The 16832-nt window shown below is 43.9% G+C and overlaps 1 protein-coding gene across 2 annotated transcripts in view; it reads left to right on the forward strand.

Moving 5' to 3' along the window:
* LOC129701988 (sodium- and chloride-dependent neutral and basic amino acid transporter B(0+)-like) overlaps positions 1-16832 on the forward strand; it is a 43175-nt gene that overhangs the window by 8305 nt on the left and 18038 nt on the right. Inside the window, exons 4-8 of one of the 2 annotated variants that reach the window (XM_055643446.1) lie at positions 860-1024; positions 4917-5022; positions 6665-6797; positions 8276-8416; positions 10771-10999. In XM_055643446.1, the coding sequence (XP_055499421.1) occupies positions 860-1024; positions 4917-5022; positions 6665-6797; positions 8276-8416; positions 10771-10999 (774 nt within the window). The remainder of the gene's footprint in view (positions 1-859; positions 1025-4916; positions 5023-6664; positions 6798-8275; positions 8417-10770; positions 11000-16832) is intronic. The other variant, XM_055643447.1, reaches the window with a different exon arrangement.

Below are 16832 nucleotides of genomic sequence, written 5' to 3' on the forward strand. Positions count from 1 at the left end.
CCATTTTATTAACATATGACAGTCCCGCCATCCCGGGAATTAACCTTGTGAACCTACGCTGCACTCCCTCAATAGCACAAATGTCCTTCCTCAAATTAGGGGACCAAAACTGCACACAATACTCCATGTGTGGTTTCATTAGGACATGTACAACTGCAGAAGGACCTCCTGTATAACTCTTTGCTCTTGTTATGAAGGCCAACATGCCATTCGCTTTCTTCACTGCCTGCTGTACCTGCATGCTTACTTTCAGTGAGTGATGAACAAGGACACCGAGATCCCGTTGTACTTCCCCTTTTCCCAACTTGACACAATTTAGATAATACTCTGCCTTCCTGTTCTTGCCACCAAAGTGGATAACCTCACATTTACCCACATTAAACTGCATCTGTCATGTGCAGTTCCCACCACCACCTGGCTTTGTGTCATCTGCAAATAAGCTCATGTTACTTTTTACGTTGCTAGAGCAGCGGGTAGTGCAGCTGCCTCACATCGCCGAGGACCCAGGCTCCACCCTGAAGAAATTTCCAGCATGGAAACAGGCCCTTCGACCCACCGAGTTCATGCCGCCCACCAATCCACCCATTCACACTAGTTCTATGTTATTTCAATTTCTTATACACTCCCCTACACACCAGGGAGAATTCACAGAGTTCAAATAACCTACACAGAGGGTGATGGGTGCCTGGAACACGCTGCCATGGAGCCGGATAGAATAGTTGCATTTAAGAGACTTTTAGATAGGCACATGGATATGCAGTGAAGGGAGGGGCAGGCAGGTATGGGTTGGTTCCTGTGCTGTAGTGCTGTAGCTTTGATGTTTTGCGGGTCTGCCCTAACTTACTCTATACGTTTGTAGGCGTGGGATTCATGTCGCTCACAATGGCGATAATTCAAGCTATCTACTACAACGCCATCATTGGCTACGGATTCTACTACCTGTTCTCCTCCTTCCAGTTCCCTCTGCCCTGGGCCGACTGCTCCAGTGTATGGGGGCCCAACGAAACCTGCAGAATGGAATGGGGTAAGCGACATCCTTGCGGTGCTGGACTCTGACGGCACAAGGGGAATACGAGGTGGCTCACAAGGGGAACTGGCTTACAGGTACAGCAGGCAGTGAAGGAAGCTAATGGAATGTTTGCCTTCATAACAAGAGGATATCAGTATAGGAGTAAAGAGGTCTACTGCAGTTGTACAGGGCTCTGGTGAGACCACAATTGGAGTATTGTGTACAGTTTTGGTCTCCTAATTTGTGGAAGGGCATCCTTGTGATTGAGGCAGTGCAGCATAGGTTCACGAGATTGATCCCTGGGATGGCGGGACTGTCATATGAGGAAAGATTGAAAAGACTAGGCTTGTATTCACTGGAGTTTAGAAGGATGAGGGGGATCTTATAGAAACCTATAAAATTATAAAAGGACTGGACAAGCTAGATGCAGGAAAAATGTTCCCAATGTTGGGCGAGTCCAGAACCAGGGGCCACACAGTCTTAGAATAAAGGGGAGGTCATTTAAGACTGAGGTGAGAAAAAGCTTTTTCACCCAGGGAGTTGTGAATTTGTGGAATTCCCTGTCACAGAGGGCAGTGGAGGCCAAGTCACTGGATGGATTTAAGAGAGAGCTAGATAGAGCTCTAGGGGCCAGTGGAGTCAAGGGATATGGGGAGAAGGCAGGCACGGGTTATTGATAGGGGACGATCAGCCATGATCACAATGAATGGCGGTGCTGGCTCGAAGGGCCGAATGGCCTCCTCCTACATTTCTATGAATACATAGGGTGAATGCACAAGAGACATTTCCCCCAGGATGAGGTATCAAGAACCAGAGGACATAGGTTTAATGTGCAAGGGGGAACCTTTCCACTTACAGGGCGGTGTGTGTATGGAACAAACTGCCAGAGGGGGTCATTGAGGTAGGGATGATAACAGCATTTAAAAAAGATTTGGATAGGTACGTGGATAGGAAATATTTAGAGGGATGTGGGCCAAACACAGTCAGGTGGGACTAGCGTAGATGGGACATGTGCAAGTTGGACTGAAGGGCCTGCTTCTATGTGTTTGACTAGGTCTATGACTCTAAACTGACAGAACAGAACTCTGTACATACAATACAGCACAGACACTGGCCTTTCATCCCACAATGCCTACACTGATCGCCATACCAATCCACATAATCTATATTACTAAAATCCTGCTCTTGACCACTTCTTGTTGTTCTGTATATTGATTTTAGAAAAACTGCTGCCACTAACGGCTGTGAAAGTGAAAGAGTTATTAATGTTTAAAAAATGTTGAGATTCTCTCTCCTGAAGGCCACGACCCTTCCGGAGAGACTATAAAACCCGGAAGTGTTGAGTGCCTCAGTCACTACCACTTACGGCTGTGATTTTTGGCCATCTTACTCAGTCCCCCTCCGCTCATCAGGTGCAGAGGATTCTTCCCATGAATGAAAAATAAAAGTGTTATTAGTGTTTAAAAAATGTTGAGAATCTCTCTCTTGTCAATCACGCCATGAAGGCCACGCCAATTCTGGTAGGAGGGGGGAGGGATTATAAAACCCGGAAGTGTGGGTGTGGCTCACTCTCTGCAAGATGTGGGAGGGAGAGGTCACAACTCTGTCTGAGCTGTGAATCAACTGAACACACTGAATGTCTACTTAATTGTGAGTGTGGTGTTTATGTGGTGTTTTATGGTGGTTTCACCCTGCTTGAAATGGTATGAAACTACATTTGAATGTGGTGGCCTTGCACCCTGCATGAAATGGTACAAAACTGCACTTGAATTTGGTGGCCTTGCACCCTGCATGAAATGGTACAAAACTGCACTTGAATTTGGTGGCCTTGCACCCTGCTTGAAGTGTTCGGAAACTGCACTTGCATTTGGTGGCCTTGCGCCCTGCTTGAAGTGGGCAGCAATTTAGGAGAACGTGGATAGACAAGGATGATGGTCAGTACGGGCTCAATGGACTGAAGGGCCAGCTTCCATGCTGTAGTTTTCTATGGTTAAATTAGTCAATCTAGATTGCATCCAGTCCAATGAATCTTATCACCTGTTCTTGTATACAGGAATGATTAGTTCTGGTTACACAACTTAACACTTTGGAACCTGAAACATCACCCATTCCTTCTCTCCAGAGATGCTGCCTCACCCACTGAGTTACTCCAGCATTTTGTGTCTATCTTTGATGTCTGATGATGCTGCTTCATAATTAAGAATGTCCATGGGCAAAAGTATTAACAGATTAGACTTCACAGAGGTCTCCATTGTATAAAGGATAACAGAGATGTGAAAAACAAAAAGAGGATGAACTCAAGAGACAGGGACTTGCAGTTATGATAAAATGGTATGAAACTACATTTGAATGTGGTGGCCTTGCACCCTGCATGAAATGGTACAAAATGTGGTGGCCTTGCACCCTGCTTCAAAAATCATTGTCATTGTTGTCTACTGGCACAATGTGAAGAATCGTTGTCAAATCAAGATGTGATGTGGAATGTAGTTGAGCTAATGGGATGAGGTCAGAGTGAGAGACAGGTTGGGCGGGAGCTGGACCTTGGACGTTGCATTGTGAACTACTCAAGTGACTCAACTTCTACAACTTTGTTAGTTTCCTCACTGAAGAAGGGTCCCAGCCCGAAACGTCATCCATTCCTTCTCTCCAGAGATGCTGCCTGTCCCGCTGAGTTACTCCAGCATTTTGTGTCTGTCTATGTTGTTAGCAAGCATTGAAGATAACACAAAGAGAGGATGCACCTTATCAGGATATTTTAAAAGGGTGATGATACAAGATTTGTTTTAGCATTTGGACCTTTGACCTGGGGATAAAAAGTAAACACTGATCGAAATGGGAGCCGATTTAGGTTTAGCCTTGGGTTTAGGTTTATTGATGTACAGAGGTACAATGAAAAGCCTTGTTTTGCATGGTATCCAATCAGATCAGATAATATGATGCATAAATACAATGTTAAACTCAAGTACAATGGGGGAAGATACAGACTGCAGAATATAGTCATCATTAGAACATTTAGAAATGGTGTTTAAGAAGGAACTGCAGATGCTGGAATATCGAATGTACACAATAATGCTGGAGAAACTCAGCGGGTGCGGCAGCGTCTATGGAGCGAAGGAAATAGGCAACGTTTCGGGCCGAAACCCTTTTTCAGACACCATTTAGAAATGGTGCTCTACTTACAGGTAGATAAGAGATATTAAAAGAGCAGAGCCATTGTATAGGATGGCTGTAGTCCCTCCTCTGGGACCAGCACACATGGAGTTGCCACACATTGGCACCATCTCCACAGCCCCATCATTGATCCATATGGAGATGGGCGGCTAACAACTGTACATATCCAGTTTCGTATCGGAAACCTTGGATGTCCGAGACATCAGGTTACATGCCTGTTGCTTACACTGATCAGAAGTGAAGAACTATGCTCGGATCAAGATTTTATTTGAAATTAGAATTTTCATTGAGATGTTTGATCCTGCAGATGCTGCGGAACCAATCTGATCATTGGGCTTGGAAAGAAATGTGAGTGGGGATATATCACTAAGCGTAAATTCTGCACCTTCGTGCCCAGCGGATGTTCTCTGACCAACAGATCTCTAAGGGGTGGTGGCAGAGGCAGATGCGATAGTGGCGTTTAAGAGACTTCTGGATAGGCACATGGGCATGCAGAGAATGGTGGGGATATGGGTTATGTGTAGGCAGGTAAGAGTTGGTCGGCATCATGTTTGGCACAGATATCGTGGGTCGCAGGGCCTGTTCTTGTGCTATACTGTTCTATGTGCCACCCCATTCTCAACGACCGTGAGCCTTGGCCTGGTCGGTGATGTTGGTGGGAAAGGCCTGCACTGTGTGGGGATGGCTGGTTACTGCGAAGCACTTTAGCTGACCCTCTGGTGATCATTTGTTTCAGAACTCCTATGCAACGTCTCATTGCCAACTGGAGGATATATAATCATTAAAAACAAAACCTGTGAAAATCCAATTACCTCAAAGTCTTCAAGTGAAATTTACTGGGAGTAAGTATAAACATTCCAGCAATTTGATGATGTCCCAGAGTCATACAGCATGGAAACTGGTCCTTCAGCCCAACCTGACCAAGATATCCTATCTAAGCAAGAGCCATTTATCTGGATTTGACCCACATTCCTCACAACAGTTCCTATCCATGTATCTGTCCAAGTGTCTATCGTATCTGTCTCAACTACCTCCTCTGGCAGCTTGTCCCATATGTGTGAAATAGTTGCCCCTCAGGTTCTTAGTAAAACCTTCCCCTCTCACCTTAAACCTAAGCGTGTCAAAGTCATATGGGGCATACTGTAGGTAATGATTGCAGAGTAAATGGGGAATATTGGCCATTCTTGCTGCAAGAACAGATGAGGTCAACTCCAAGTTCTGGATGGCATCTATTGGAAGAGACAGGATGATGGGGGACCTCATTGAAACTTACTGAATTGTTAAAGGTCTGGATAGAATGGATGTGGAGAGGATGTTTCCATTAGTGGGAGAGTCTTGGACCAGAGGACGTAGCCTCAGAATAAAAGGACGTTCCTTTAGGAGATGAGGTGGAATTTCTGTAGTCAGAGGGTGGTGAATCTGTGGAATTCTTTGCAATGGAAGGCTGTGAAAGTCACGTCAATGGATATTTTTAAGCACTTTATTTTAAAGCTCACGAATGGATTCTTGATTTTTTCTCACAGAGAGTGGTGAGTCTGTGGAATTCTCTGCCTCAGAAGGCGGTGGAGGCAGGTTCTCTGGGTGCTTTCAAGAGAGAGCTGGATAGGGCTCTTACAAATAGCGGTGTCAGGGGATATGGGGAGAAGGCAGGAGAATGGGGTTAGGAGGGAGAGATAGATCAGCCATGAATGAATGGTGGAGCAGAGTGATGGGACGGAAGGCCTAATTCTGCTCCTATCGCTTATGAACATGAGATGTTGCCTGGGGAAAGGGAACGTTTGTCCAGAGCTTCCTCCTACCCATGAAACATCCAACGTCCACACAGCTCCAGTGGTGACTATACACAGGGGAACTCACCCACTGGAACATTCCGGAAAGAAGAACCCTGGTCTTCGATAGTGGTGCTTGGTGGACCAGAGTGAGATGATCCTGGCACAGTCACCTTGCCTGCCCCCTTCTGTATGCACCACCACACCTACTCTCGTCCCAAGCACTTGTTTGGCTCCCGAACAAGGGACAGGCATGACTTACGATTGTCTTCAGGTTGGGTTCTTGGCTGAGAGTACAGAGAAGATTTATGAGGATGTAGCCGGGCCTCGAGGGCCTGAGCTACAGGGAGAGGTTGGGCAGGCTGGGACTCTATTCCTTGTAGCGCAGGAGGAGGAGGGGTGATCATATAGAGGTGTACAACACCATGAGGGTGATAGATAGGGTGAATCTTTTATCTAGGGTAGTAGAATCAAGAACCAGAGGAAATAGGTTTATGGTGAGAGGGGCAAGGTTTAATAGGAACGTGAGGAGCAACATTTTCACCTGAGGTTGGTGGGACTAGCTTATACGGGGCATATTGGTTGGTGTAGACCAGTTGCGCTGAAGTGGCTGTTTCCATGGTCTATGAATCTATATTATTGTATTTCTTGTTTTCTCTTGCTGAGCTCGCTGTGTCACTTTGTCCAATCCCATTGTGTTCTTTCTCTTATTCAGTGAAGAAGTCTTACATCGCTCGCCCTCGATCAGCCATACTGGCAGGTTGATCAGCAACCTTGTCCTCTGTCTCTTTCTGGCCTGGATTTTAATTTTTGTTACAGTCGCTAGAGGAATCAAACATTCAGGAAAGGTAAACTGCAATTGTGCGTATTCTGTCTTGAGCTAAGGTAAACTTTAGTTTAGTTTATGTTGAAAGATACAGCATGGAATCAAGTCATTCGGACCACAGCGATCGCACTCCTTGTATGTTATCCCAATTTCTCATCTACATCCCACACATACGGGGCAATTTTACAGAGGGCCAAATAGTGATATTGTAAAAGGGTCTTTGCATCTCTTTTCCAGTCCACCAGTGATCACGTGGCCTCGGTTAATTCTGGTTAATTCTCCCAATAGTTTTGTTTTTTAAAAGGACACAAAATGCTGGAGTAGTAGAAACATAGAAAATAGGTGCAGGAGTAGAGGCCATTCGGCCCTTCGAGCCTGCACCGCCATTCAATATGATCATGACTGATCATCCAACTCGGTATCCTGTGCCTGCCTTCTCTCCATACCCCCTGATCCCTTTAGCCACAAGGGCCGCATCTAACTCCCTCTTAAATATAGCCAATGAACTGGCCTCAACTATTGTATTGTATTGTTATTGTATTCAAATGTATTGTCATTGTCTCAATTAGAGACAATGAAATGAATTTTCCTTACAGGCAGTATCATAAAAAAAAAAAATTAATAAATAATAAAACATATTAAAAATAAAATTGAATTGAATTAAAAAACTACCTTCTGTGGCAGCGAATTCCACAGATTCACCACTCTCTATGTAAAAAATGATTTTCTCATCTTAAAAGACTTCCCTCTTATCCTTAAACTGTGACCCCTTGTTCTGGACTTCCCCAACACCGGGAACAATCTTCCTGCATCTAGCCTGTCCAACCCCTTAAGAATTTTGTAAGTTTCTATAAGATACCCCCTAAATCTTCTAAATTCTAGCGAGTACAAGCCGAGTCTATCCAGTCTTTCTTCATATGAAAGTCCTGACATCCCAGGAATCAGTCTGGTGAACCTTCTCTGTACTCCCTCTATGGCAAGAATGTCTTTCCTCGAATTTCCATTTCCTTGAATGGCTTTCATGTTGTAATGATGGTGCTGAAGAGCAAAGATCCTATAACGAGCAAGATAGGCCACTCGACAAAAAAGACGTAGTACGGTCATGGGCAGATTCATGGGTAATTTCCGGCCCCATTTCCGTAACCGACTTCCGTCTCCGCACCAAAGATCCCGTAGGATATTAGTGCGGAGACGGAAGCCGGTTACGGAAACATCCTCGTAAAAATAAAAGTTATTTGGGAAAAATCTTCTCCTCGTTTTCAGAATTATAATTTATTAACACAAACTGTTCTCCCGCAACGTTGATTACACAGCGAGTCGGGTCGGGTCGGGTTACTGAAATGGATGAAAAAAAGGCCCACGTTCCGCTCTGTTGCGTACTACACGTCAGCCCATTGCATTCAGAAGGAGTGGTCTATCTTGCTCCGCTATAGGATCGTTGCTCAAGAGTAGAAGAGTGAATTGTGCAGGACCAGCTAACCATACATTCTCCCTGTACAGGTGGCGTACTTCTTGGTCACGTATCCCTATCTGGGTCTGATTCTACTGCTGATCCGTGGGGCCACCTTGGAAGGGGCCAACTATGGGGTTCAGTTCTACATAGGTGGCAATTCAAATATTTCCAAACTGGCTGACATTCAGGTAATTTGAGTTTAGTTTATTGTCACGCGTACCGAGGTACAGTGAAAAGCTTTTGTTGCGTGCTAACCCGGTCAGCAGAAAGACAATTCACGATTACAATCGAGCCGTTCACAGTGTGCAGATGGATGATAAGGGAATAAAAGTGTGGAGTGATTGTAATATGTGATTGCAGATCTGCTTCCGTGGCCAGCTTGCAAATGGTCGCCTGCGCTGGGCACCATCTTGGAACCTTTTGTCTCCATTAAAACAACAATGTTAATGATCTCAATGTTTTGGGGCATTTAAACCTCGCCATCAATTGTGACTTCCACATCAAAACTCAAATTATTCCTCATCAGCGGGGAAACCCGGTTCAGTCCTCTTTGCCCCAAGCGTCTAAATCTCTGCTTTGATTATTTTCCAGATCTGTGATTAAATGGACTGCACGTTGCCCCCCCCCCCGCCTCTGGCAGCATAAGGAGCTCTAAGATAATGTATGGGATAGATTAGAACATAGAACAGTGCAGCACAGCAGAGAGGCCCTTCGGCCCCTTATGCCCGTGTCAAACATAATGCCACCACTAACTCTTATCAACCTGTAACCCAATCGCTGCTCATCCATTTGTTAGTTATGTTACAAAACTTACCTTCAGCGGTGTTGCAGTTCTGCCACTGGCTGTATGCGCGACTTTGGCACCTTTGAGGGGGGGGGGAGGGGGTGAGGTTAAAATGCGGTTTTCTCCTGCCTGCCGGAGTTTTATTTTCTCGGGCTGCTAGGTAATGTGGAAGAATTGTTCCGACTGCCGTTCTGTGAATTTTTTTTTTTAAATCGCGGGACAATTTCAGCGCTGGAGTAAAATATAAATCCGCTTCAAATGCCGTCAACGCCGATAACGGGACGAATTTCACGTACGGGACAGCTGAAGGTAAGCCGTTTATTTTACATATAAACGTGCTTAGGATTACCTTAATCCAAATTTCACGTTCCGAAAAGGTGATTTAGGCCCTATACGAGCCGGCAGGGTTTTTCCTGCCGATATGGGGTTTAAATTCACCGCAAATGCAATGTTCCAATCGATCGCGTTCTACAAAATCCCACTCGCAAGATGATTTAAATGGCCATTAATTTACAGGAATTAAACACTAAATTCCTTCCATTTGGCATGTTATATTGTGAATTCTTGTGTGAATGTTGTTAGGACACTTCGGTTATTAAAAAATGTTAATCTTGTCTTAAGAAATGTATAGATGTTTAGATCTAGTAATTGAATTTTGTAATTAGCTACAATTAGGTAACTAACTAATTATATGCTTTAATTTCAGGTCATCCAAGTAAGATTGTTTCATATTTGTTTCAGAATGCTTCAATCTATAATAACTGAAAATTTATTTCAGTTCTCTTAATTTTTAAGAAAGATGGGCTTTTGACTGTCCTCGATCACAGCTTTTGTGTTAAGTCAATGGAAAAGCAATAGGGAACAAGATGCTAATTTCCGAGTATGAAAAGGGCCATAACTTGTTTAATACTGAAGATATGAAAGTGAATTAGGTGTCAAATTAAACTTCTTTTTATGCTTTACCTGATGGGATAAATTGCAGACTTGATTTTTTAAATCTCAAAATGTTGCAACATTGCTACATTTGTATATCAGAAATCCTCTTAAAGGGCACCACCATATCTGCCTCAACTACCACACCTAGCAGTGCGTTCCAGGCACTCGCCACCCTCTGTGGAAAAAAAAATTGCCCTGCGCAGCTTTTTTGAACGTTGCCCCTCTCACCTTAAAACTATGCCCTCCAATATTAGATTTTTCCATCCTGGGAACAATGGTGCTGGCTGCCTACCCTATCTATGCCTCAAATTATTTTATCTGTTTGTATTAGGCCCCCCTTCAAACGTTGACATTCCAGAGAAAACGATCCAAGATTGTCCAAGCTCTCCCTGAGTTTAATCCAGGCATCATTCTGGTAATCCTCCTCTGCACCCTCTCTCCAAAGCCCACCTGTAATGGGGAGACTAGAACTGAACGCAATACTCCAAACGCTGCCTAACCAAAGTCCTATAAAGCTGCATCACGATGTCCTGACTTGCATGCTCGACTGCAACCAATAAAGGCAAGCATTCCATACACATTGTCTACAAACACTGCCACTCATGAAGCTGCAGTCTTGGAGCCCACCATCCATGCTGTTGTTGCATGCAGATATTCCCGTACACCTACCTTCGCAAGTGTTAGACATTGTAGGTTCCAGAGGGGCTGTGCTAATAGTGATGGTGCTCCCATGACCAAGGTACCTGAAGCCAGGTGAGATGTGACCTGCCCGTCAGGTGAAGTAAGGATGGAAGCTGACTGCCTCTGCTTCTCTCCCGCCAGGTTTGGAAAGATGCTGCGTCTCAAACCTTCTTCTCCCTGTCGGCGGCCCTGGGGGGCCTGATGTCTCTGTCGTCATATAACATCTTCCACAATGACTGCTACTCAGACTCCATCACCATCTGTGTCATCGACAGTCTCAGCAGCATCCTTGCTGGCTTTGCCATCTTCACTGTCCTTGGCCACTTGGCGCATGATATTCAAATCCCAATTTCACACGTGACATATTCAGGTACCAGTAATCCCAGTATTACCAAAAATCAAAATATGTCATTTAATGTTTCTATTCTGTCTGCGTGGTTTCTGTCCAATTCATCAGCTTCTCAGGTTCCTCGGAGCTTATCGTACAAACTGTTTTTGAAAGAAAAATAGCATGATAACCTGGCCCCTCATCCACCGAGTCCATGCCGACCATCGATCACCCGTTCACAATGTCATCCCAGTTTCTCATCCAATCCCTATACATTAGGGGCAATTTGTCACGGGCCAATTAACCTACAAACCCACATGTCTTTGGGTTGTGGGAGGAAACCGGAGCACCCGTAGGAACCCAACACGATCACAGGGACAACAAGCAAATGTTACTGTCTGCAAAGTTACAGATGTCGATTTATAATGTCAGAGGCATCATGGCAATTTGTAAAATCTTGGATGACAGTGGCACAGCTGGTAGACCTGCTCACCCTGGGTGCTGCCTGCGTAGAGTTTGCACGTGTGGCCGCCCGATTTACTCTGGTTGCATCCCACACCCCAAAGATGTACTGGTTGGTCAATTGGACAACACGCTCTTTCTGGTGTACGTGAGTGGTAGAGTCTGGATGGAATTGCAGGGATGATTAAATGGTTTAGAATAGGATCAGTGTAAAATGCTTTTGAACATAAAGTGCTGGAGTAACTCAGCGGGACAGGCAGCATCTCTGGAGAGAAGGAATGGGTGACATTTCGGGTCAAGACCGTTCTTTAGACTGCGAAGGGTCTCGACCCGAAACGTCACCCATTCCTTCTCACCTGTGATGCTGCCTGTCCCGCTGAGTTACTCCAGCATTTTATGTCTACCTTTGATTTAAACCAGCATCTGCAGTTCCTTCCTACACATGCTTGATGGATGCCATGGATGAATGGGCCTGAAGGAGCTGCATCTCTCTAGGGCTGTGAGGCAGTGTCAACATGGTTGTGTGAAGGGAAGGCCACATTTGAGGAATCTTTCTCTAGCTGATAGAATCGATGGAAGGAAAGCAGCGATGGGCTACATTTGGACGTGTATCGAAAGTTAAGGCTCACAGGGTTGTGGGTAACATGGCTGCATGAACGTAGCATTGGAATTGGACAGCACACAAAGAGAACGAATAAGTAACTAGGGCTCGTTGCTGCCAGAGTCCAACATGCTCCTCGAACATCCACCATTTTTCAATATTAGCAAAATATTCCAATTTAATGCTGAAACGATGCTGAGAAGAAGATGCAGAAATCAGCAGGCAGCTTGAGTGGGAGTGCGAATGTGGGAAAAGGTACAGATTATTTTAGTTTAGAGACACAGTGTGGAAACAGGTCCTTCGGCCCATCAGGTCTGCACTGATCACCCATATCCTACACACTAGGGATAATTTACAGAAAGCAATTAATCTACAAACCGCATGTCTTTGGAGTGTGGGAGGAGACCAGAGCACCCAGAGAAAACCCATACGGTCACAGGGAGAATGTACAAACTCTTTACAGACAGCACCCATAGTCAGGATTGAACCTGGGTCTCTGGCGCTGTGGGGCAGCGACTCGACTCTGCTAGTGGCGGCATGCTGTAAGGTTGCAAATTTGTTTGCTCCCTTAACTTTGAACTTTTACTGACCACTCTTTCAATGTTACTTGTTATTACTTGATTTCAAGGCACGGTCAAACTCTTCTTAAAGTGTTGATAACACATTTATACGCTTAAATCGTGTAAAGGATGGAGACGAGGGAAAGGAGCTTCTCCAAGGAAGGAGTGTGGGAAAGGCACAGCTTCTGACTCTGGTATCTTAGAAGCAATATCGAAAATGAACGATTAGCTGAAAAATGAAATGAAAACAAGATTTTGCAGTTTGGAAGAAATGGTGAAAGGAATTTTGAGCAAATTGAAGGAAGTTCAAGCCAAGCTGATTATGTTACAAGATGAATCTCGTGAACAGGAGGAACAAATTGATAACTTTCGAACCCTGGGCCAGGAGAGAGATTTGAAGATTGGAAAACTGGAACGGAGAATGAATGAAAATACTCGGGCACTCCAGCAATACAAGATTAAAAATATGGATCTGGAAAACAGAAGCCGTCGACTGAATTTGCGAGTTGTTGGTTTGCCGGATGGTCAAGAAGGAGGTAATGTTATAAAATATGCTTTTAAAATGATAAAGGAGATGTTCAACATCCAGCACTATGAAAATATTCCAATTTTGGATAACGCACACAGGATTGGGAAGAAATCTGGTCCCCAAGATAAACCGAGACACTTGATCGTTCGGTTTCACTTCTTGCAGATGAAAGAGAATATTCTCCAGGCAGCAAAAATGTTGAGCATGGTTGAATATGAAGGTTGCAAGTTTCGGTTTGTTCCTGATTATAGTTATGAGCTTTTAGAATTAAGAAAGTCTTTCCATAATGTAATGTCTGAGTTGTTTAAGAAAAGGTTGCGCCCTGCCTTACTTTATCCAGCTAGACTGCGTATACGACTCTTTAATGGTAACATTCGATTTTTTTTTAACAATCCTCAAGACGCTTCCAGCTTTCTGGAGGCTTATGAGGGTGAAGTCGCGACCGGGAGCAATTGATAGCTGATTAAGTTATAATTGGAGATGTACTGTTCCTATTTTGACAATATATCGTTTTGGTAATGATTAAGAATTTAATTGGATGAGTTTTTTTTTAGTATAATTTACTTTTTAGTATGATGGTATCAAAAAACAACTTTTACTTTCTCTAAGATACTATTAATTTAATGTAATGGTATTATATGTATATATATTCATTTTTAAGATTTTCTTTGTTAGCTTTTCTATTTTTTAAATTGAAGGATTTTTTACCCCCTTGTCTTTAGACAAATTAAGTGAACGCAAATCTTGTTTTTCATATTTTGACCTTGGATTAATAATATGAAGTAGCTCTTGTGTTCCACTGCTCACATGTACTTTTTTTTAACCAGAACATTAATTTTGTTTTGGCTATTGAGTGGCAAATATGCTTTCTTTTTACGTTGAGTGCTGTCGTTAGGAGAGATGGGCGTAGATAGCGTACTGACTGTCTACTGGTCAGTTTTGGGCTTTGCATAGGTGGGGGGGGGGGGTCTTTTGCTTCTAGCTTAGTTTTTTTCATCTGCTGAATCTGAACTACAAAAATGTCTGAAATGTCGTCACTTCTGGTTCCGCCCTAGATTTTTCTTCTTCCAGTATCATGAAATATTATGCTTTAAGAAATTAACCGTTTACTTTCCACATGATTTTTTCAAATAATGTGGATAAAGTTATTAACTTACTTTCATGGAATGTGAATGGTTTGAACCAACCCATTAAGAGGAAACACATTTTAAAAGTTCTTTGTAGACTAAATGCTCAGATTATCTTTGTTCAGGAAACTCATGTAAGGCAAGATGACAATGAACGATTTTTCAAGTTTTGGGGAGGACAGCAGTTTCATTCAAATTCACAGGCTAAGGTGAAAGGAGTCTCTACTTTTATTGACTCCTAAATTCCGTTTGTTCATTATGAAACAAATTCTGATTCATATGGTAGATTTTTGATGATTACTGGTGATCTTCATAACCAAAAAGTTGTTATGGTGAATGTTTATGCACCAAGCATTGATCACCCTGAGTTTTTTAAACAGTTAATTGCATCCTTTCCTAATTTAAATGAACACTTTTTAATAATGGGTGGAGATTATAACTGGTGTTTGAACCCCTCGATGGACCGATCTGCATCTGATCATGTGATTCCAAATAAATCAGCTAGTTTTATCAATTTTATTTTACTTGACTCTGGAATGTTAGAAGTCTGGAGATTCTTACACCCAAATGACAAAGAATTTTCTTATTTCTCTCATGTATATCATTGTTACTCTAGGATTGATGACTTTATAATAGATTCTTGGCTAGTTTCATCGGTCGCTGCATGTAAGTATGATACAATTGCTATTTCTGATCATGCACCATTGAAACTATCAATCAAACTACCTGATTCCAAGTTTAGTACTAAACAATGGCGATTTAATAGTAAGATTAAACGAGTACTTACCAGTACGAAGTTTGATCTGTATTTTATGAGGAGTTACGATGAGGGATTACGTGAAGAACCCACCCAGCGCGCAGGCGCGGCATACTTCCAAGCAGCGGTGTGGAATCACAGATAGACACTAGTTGAAGTAAAGATAGTAAAGACGAACGAGACATCAGCCCGAATTTGATCTATATAATGAGGGTGGGAGCGGAGGGCACGTAATCCCTCATCGTAACTCCTCATAAAATACAGATCAAACTTCGTACTGGTAAGTACTCGTTTAATCTTACTATTTTACTTCGGAGTCACGTGAGTGACTACGTGAAGACTTCAAAGGTCTGTGATTTCAAACCGTGTAACAGTTATATCACTCACTGCCGAAAGATTATCGAGGGAGGAAGTGGTATCTAAAGACCAAACAAGTTTGTTTAGTTATAAAAGAAATGTTTATTAACTACAACAAAAATAGCTCCCCTGGGCTTTTAAATCATAACTTTGCGGTTTCTAAAATGGTTTCCGCAAAGACGTCCTGTTCCATCAGCGGTTTCCTGTAGAATTTTTGAAAAGTCGATTCCCTAGACCATCCCGCTGCTCTGAGGATGTGGTCTAGGGGAACCTGCATCCTATCCGCCGCTGAGGTGGACGCTGCCCTGGTTGAATGGGATTTAAAAAGATTTGTGTTAATCCCTGCCATGTTAAGGACCTGTTTCAACCATCTGGATAAAGTCTGGCTGGTAACCCGTCCAAAAGGCTTTCTGTGGCTAACCCATAAGGCTTTCTCTCTCCCTCTAATAGATTGGGTAGTGTCTAAATAATGGCGAAGGTGGGTCACCACACACAGCCTAGGTTCTGGAGGGTATGCCCGGAAGATCAACGGGGAATTGGATGTACCTGGTCTACTTTGTTTTACCAACCCCGGCATGGTGAAAGTAATGGTATCTGGGGTGGTCACCATGTGGCTCAGATTCAGCTGATGTAGCGACTGAACCCTCTGAGCTGAAACAAGCGCCATGAGCATGAGGGTCTTATAAGTGGACTGTTCCAGGCTCAGGGATCCCACCGGAGGCCAACCTCGAAGGTATGTCAGAACTACACTCACATCCCACATATGGGTGTATCTAGGTGTAGGGGGTTTGATGTTAAAGATCCCCTTAAGGAGTTTGATAACCAGAGGGTGGGATCCCACACTGTGCTGTCCTATGGGCATGAGGTATGCGGACAGGGCGCTCCGAGCTGTATTAATGGCACTGTAGCTCATCTTCAGGTCATGGTGCAGGTGGGCCAGGAACTCCAGCACATCCGAGATCGAAGCCGTCTTGTAGGATGTCCCTGCGTCCAGACAGTACTGTTCCCATTTCCTGATGAAGGTCAGGTACTGTTTTTTGGTGGAAACTCGCAGGGATGCTGACATGGTGGAGATTGTTCTCTCTGATAACCCCAATCCCCGGTAAGGCCTGGTCAAAATCTGGAAACCAGGAGGTTCAATTTTTGGTGGCATGGATGGCTAATGCCAGTTACCGGGTGAGTCAATAATTGGGGGTGGTGTTGAAGGACCATAGGTGTCTCTACCACCATGTCGTGGAACATTGGGAACCATGGTTGGGTAGGCCAGTCGGGTACGACCAGAACGCCGGAGGCTGAGTCTGCCTGGATTTTCTGGAGTACCTGACTGATGAGGCAGAAGGGAGGGAAAGCATAGAAAAAGAAATTTCCCCAATCCAGCGTGAAGGCATCTACCGCTGCTGCCTCTGGGTCTGGTTCCCAAGCCACATACATGGGTAGTTGGTGATTTAGTCTAGACGCAAACAAATCTATATCTGGCGTACC

Source organism: Leucoraja erinacea, chromosome 12, assembly GCF_028641065.1.
Source record: "Leucoraja erinacea ecotype New England chromosome 12, Leri_hhj_1, whole genome shotgun sequence".
Taxonomy (NCBI): domain Eukaryota; kingdom Metazoa; phylum Chordata; class Chondrichthyes; order Rajiformes; family Rajidae; genus Leucoraja; species Leucoraja erinaceus.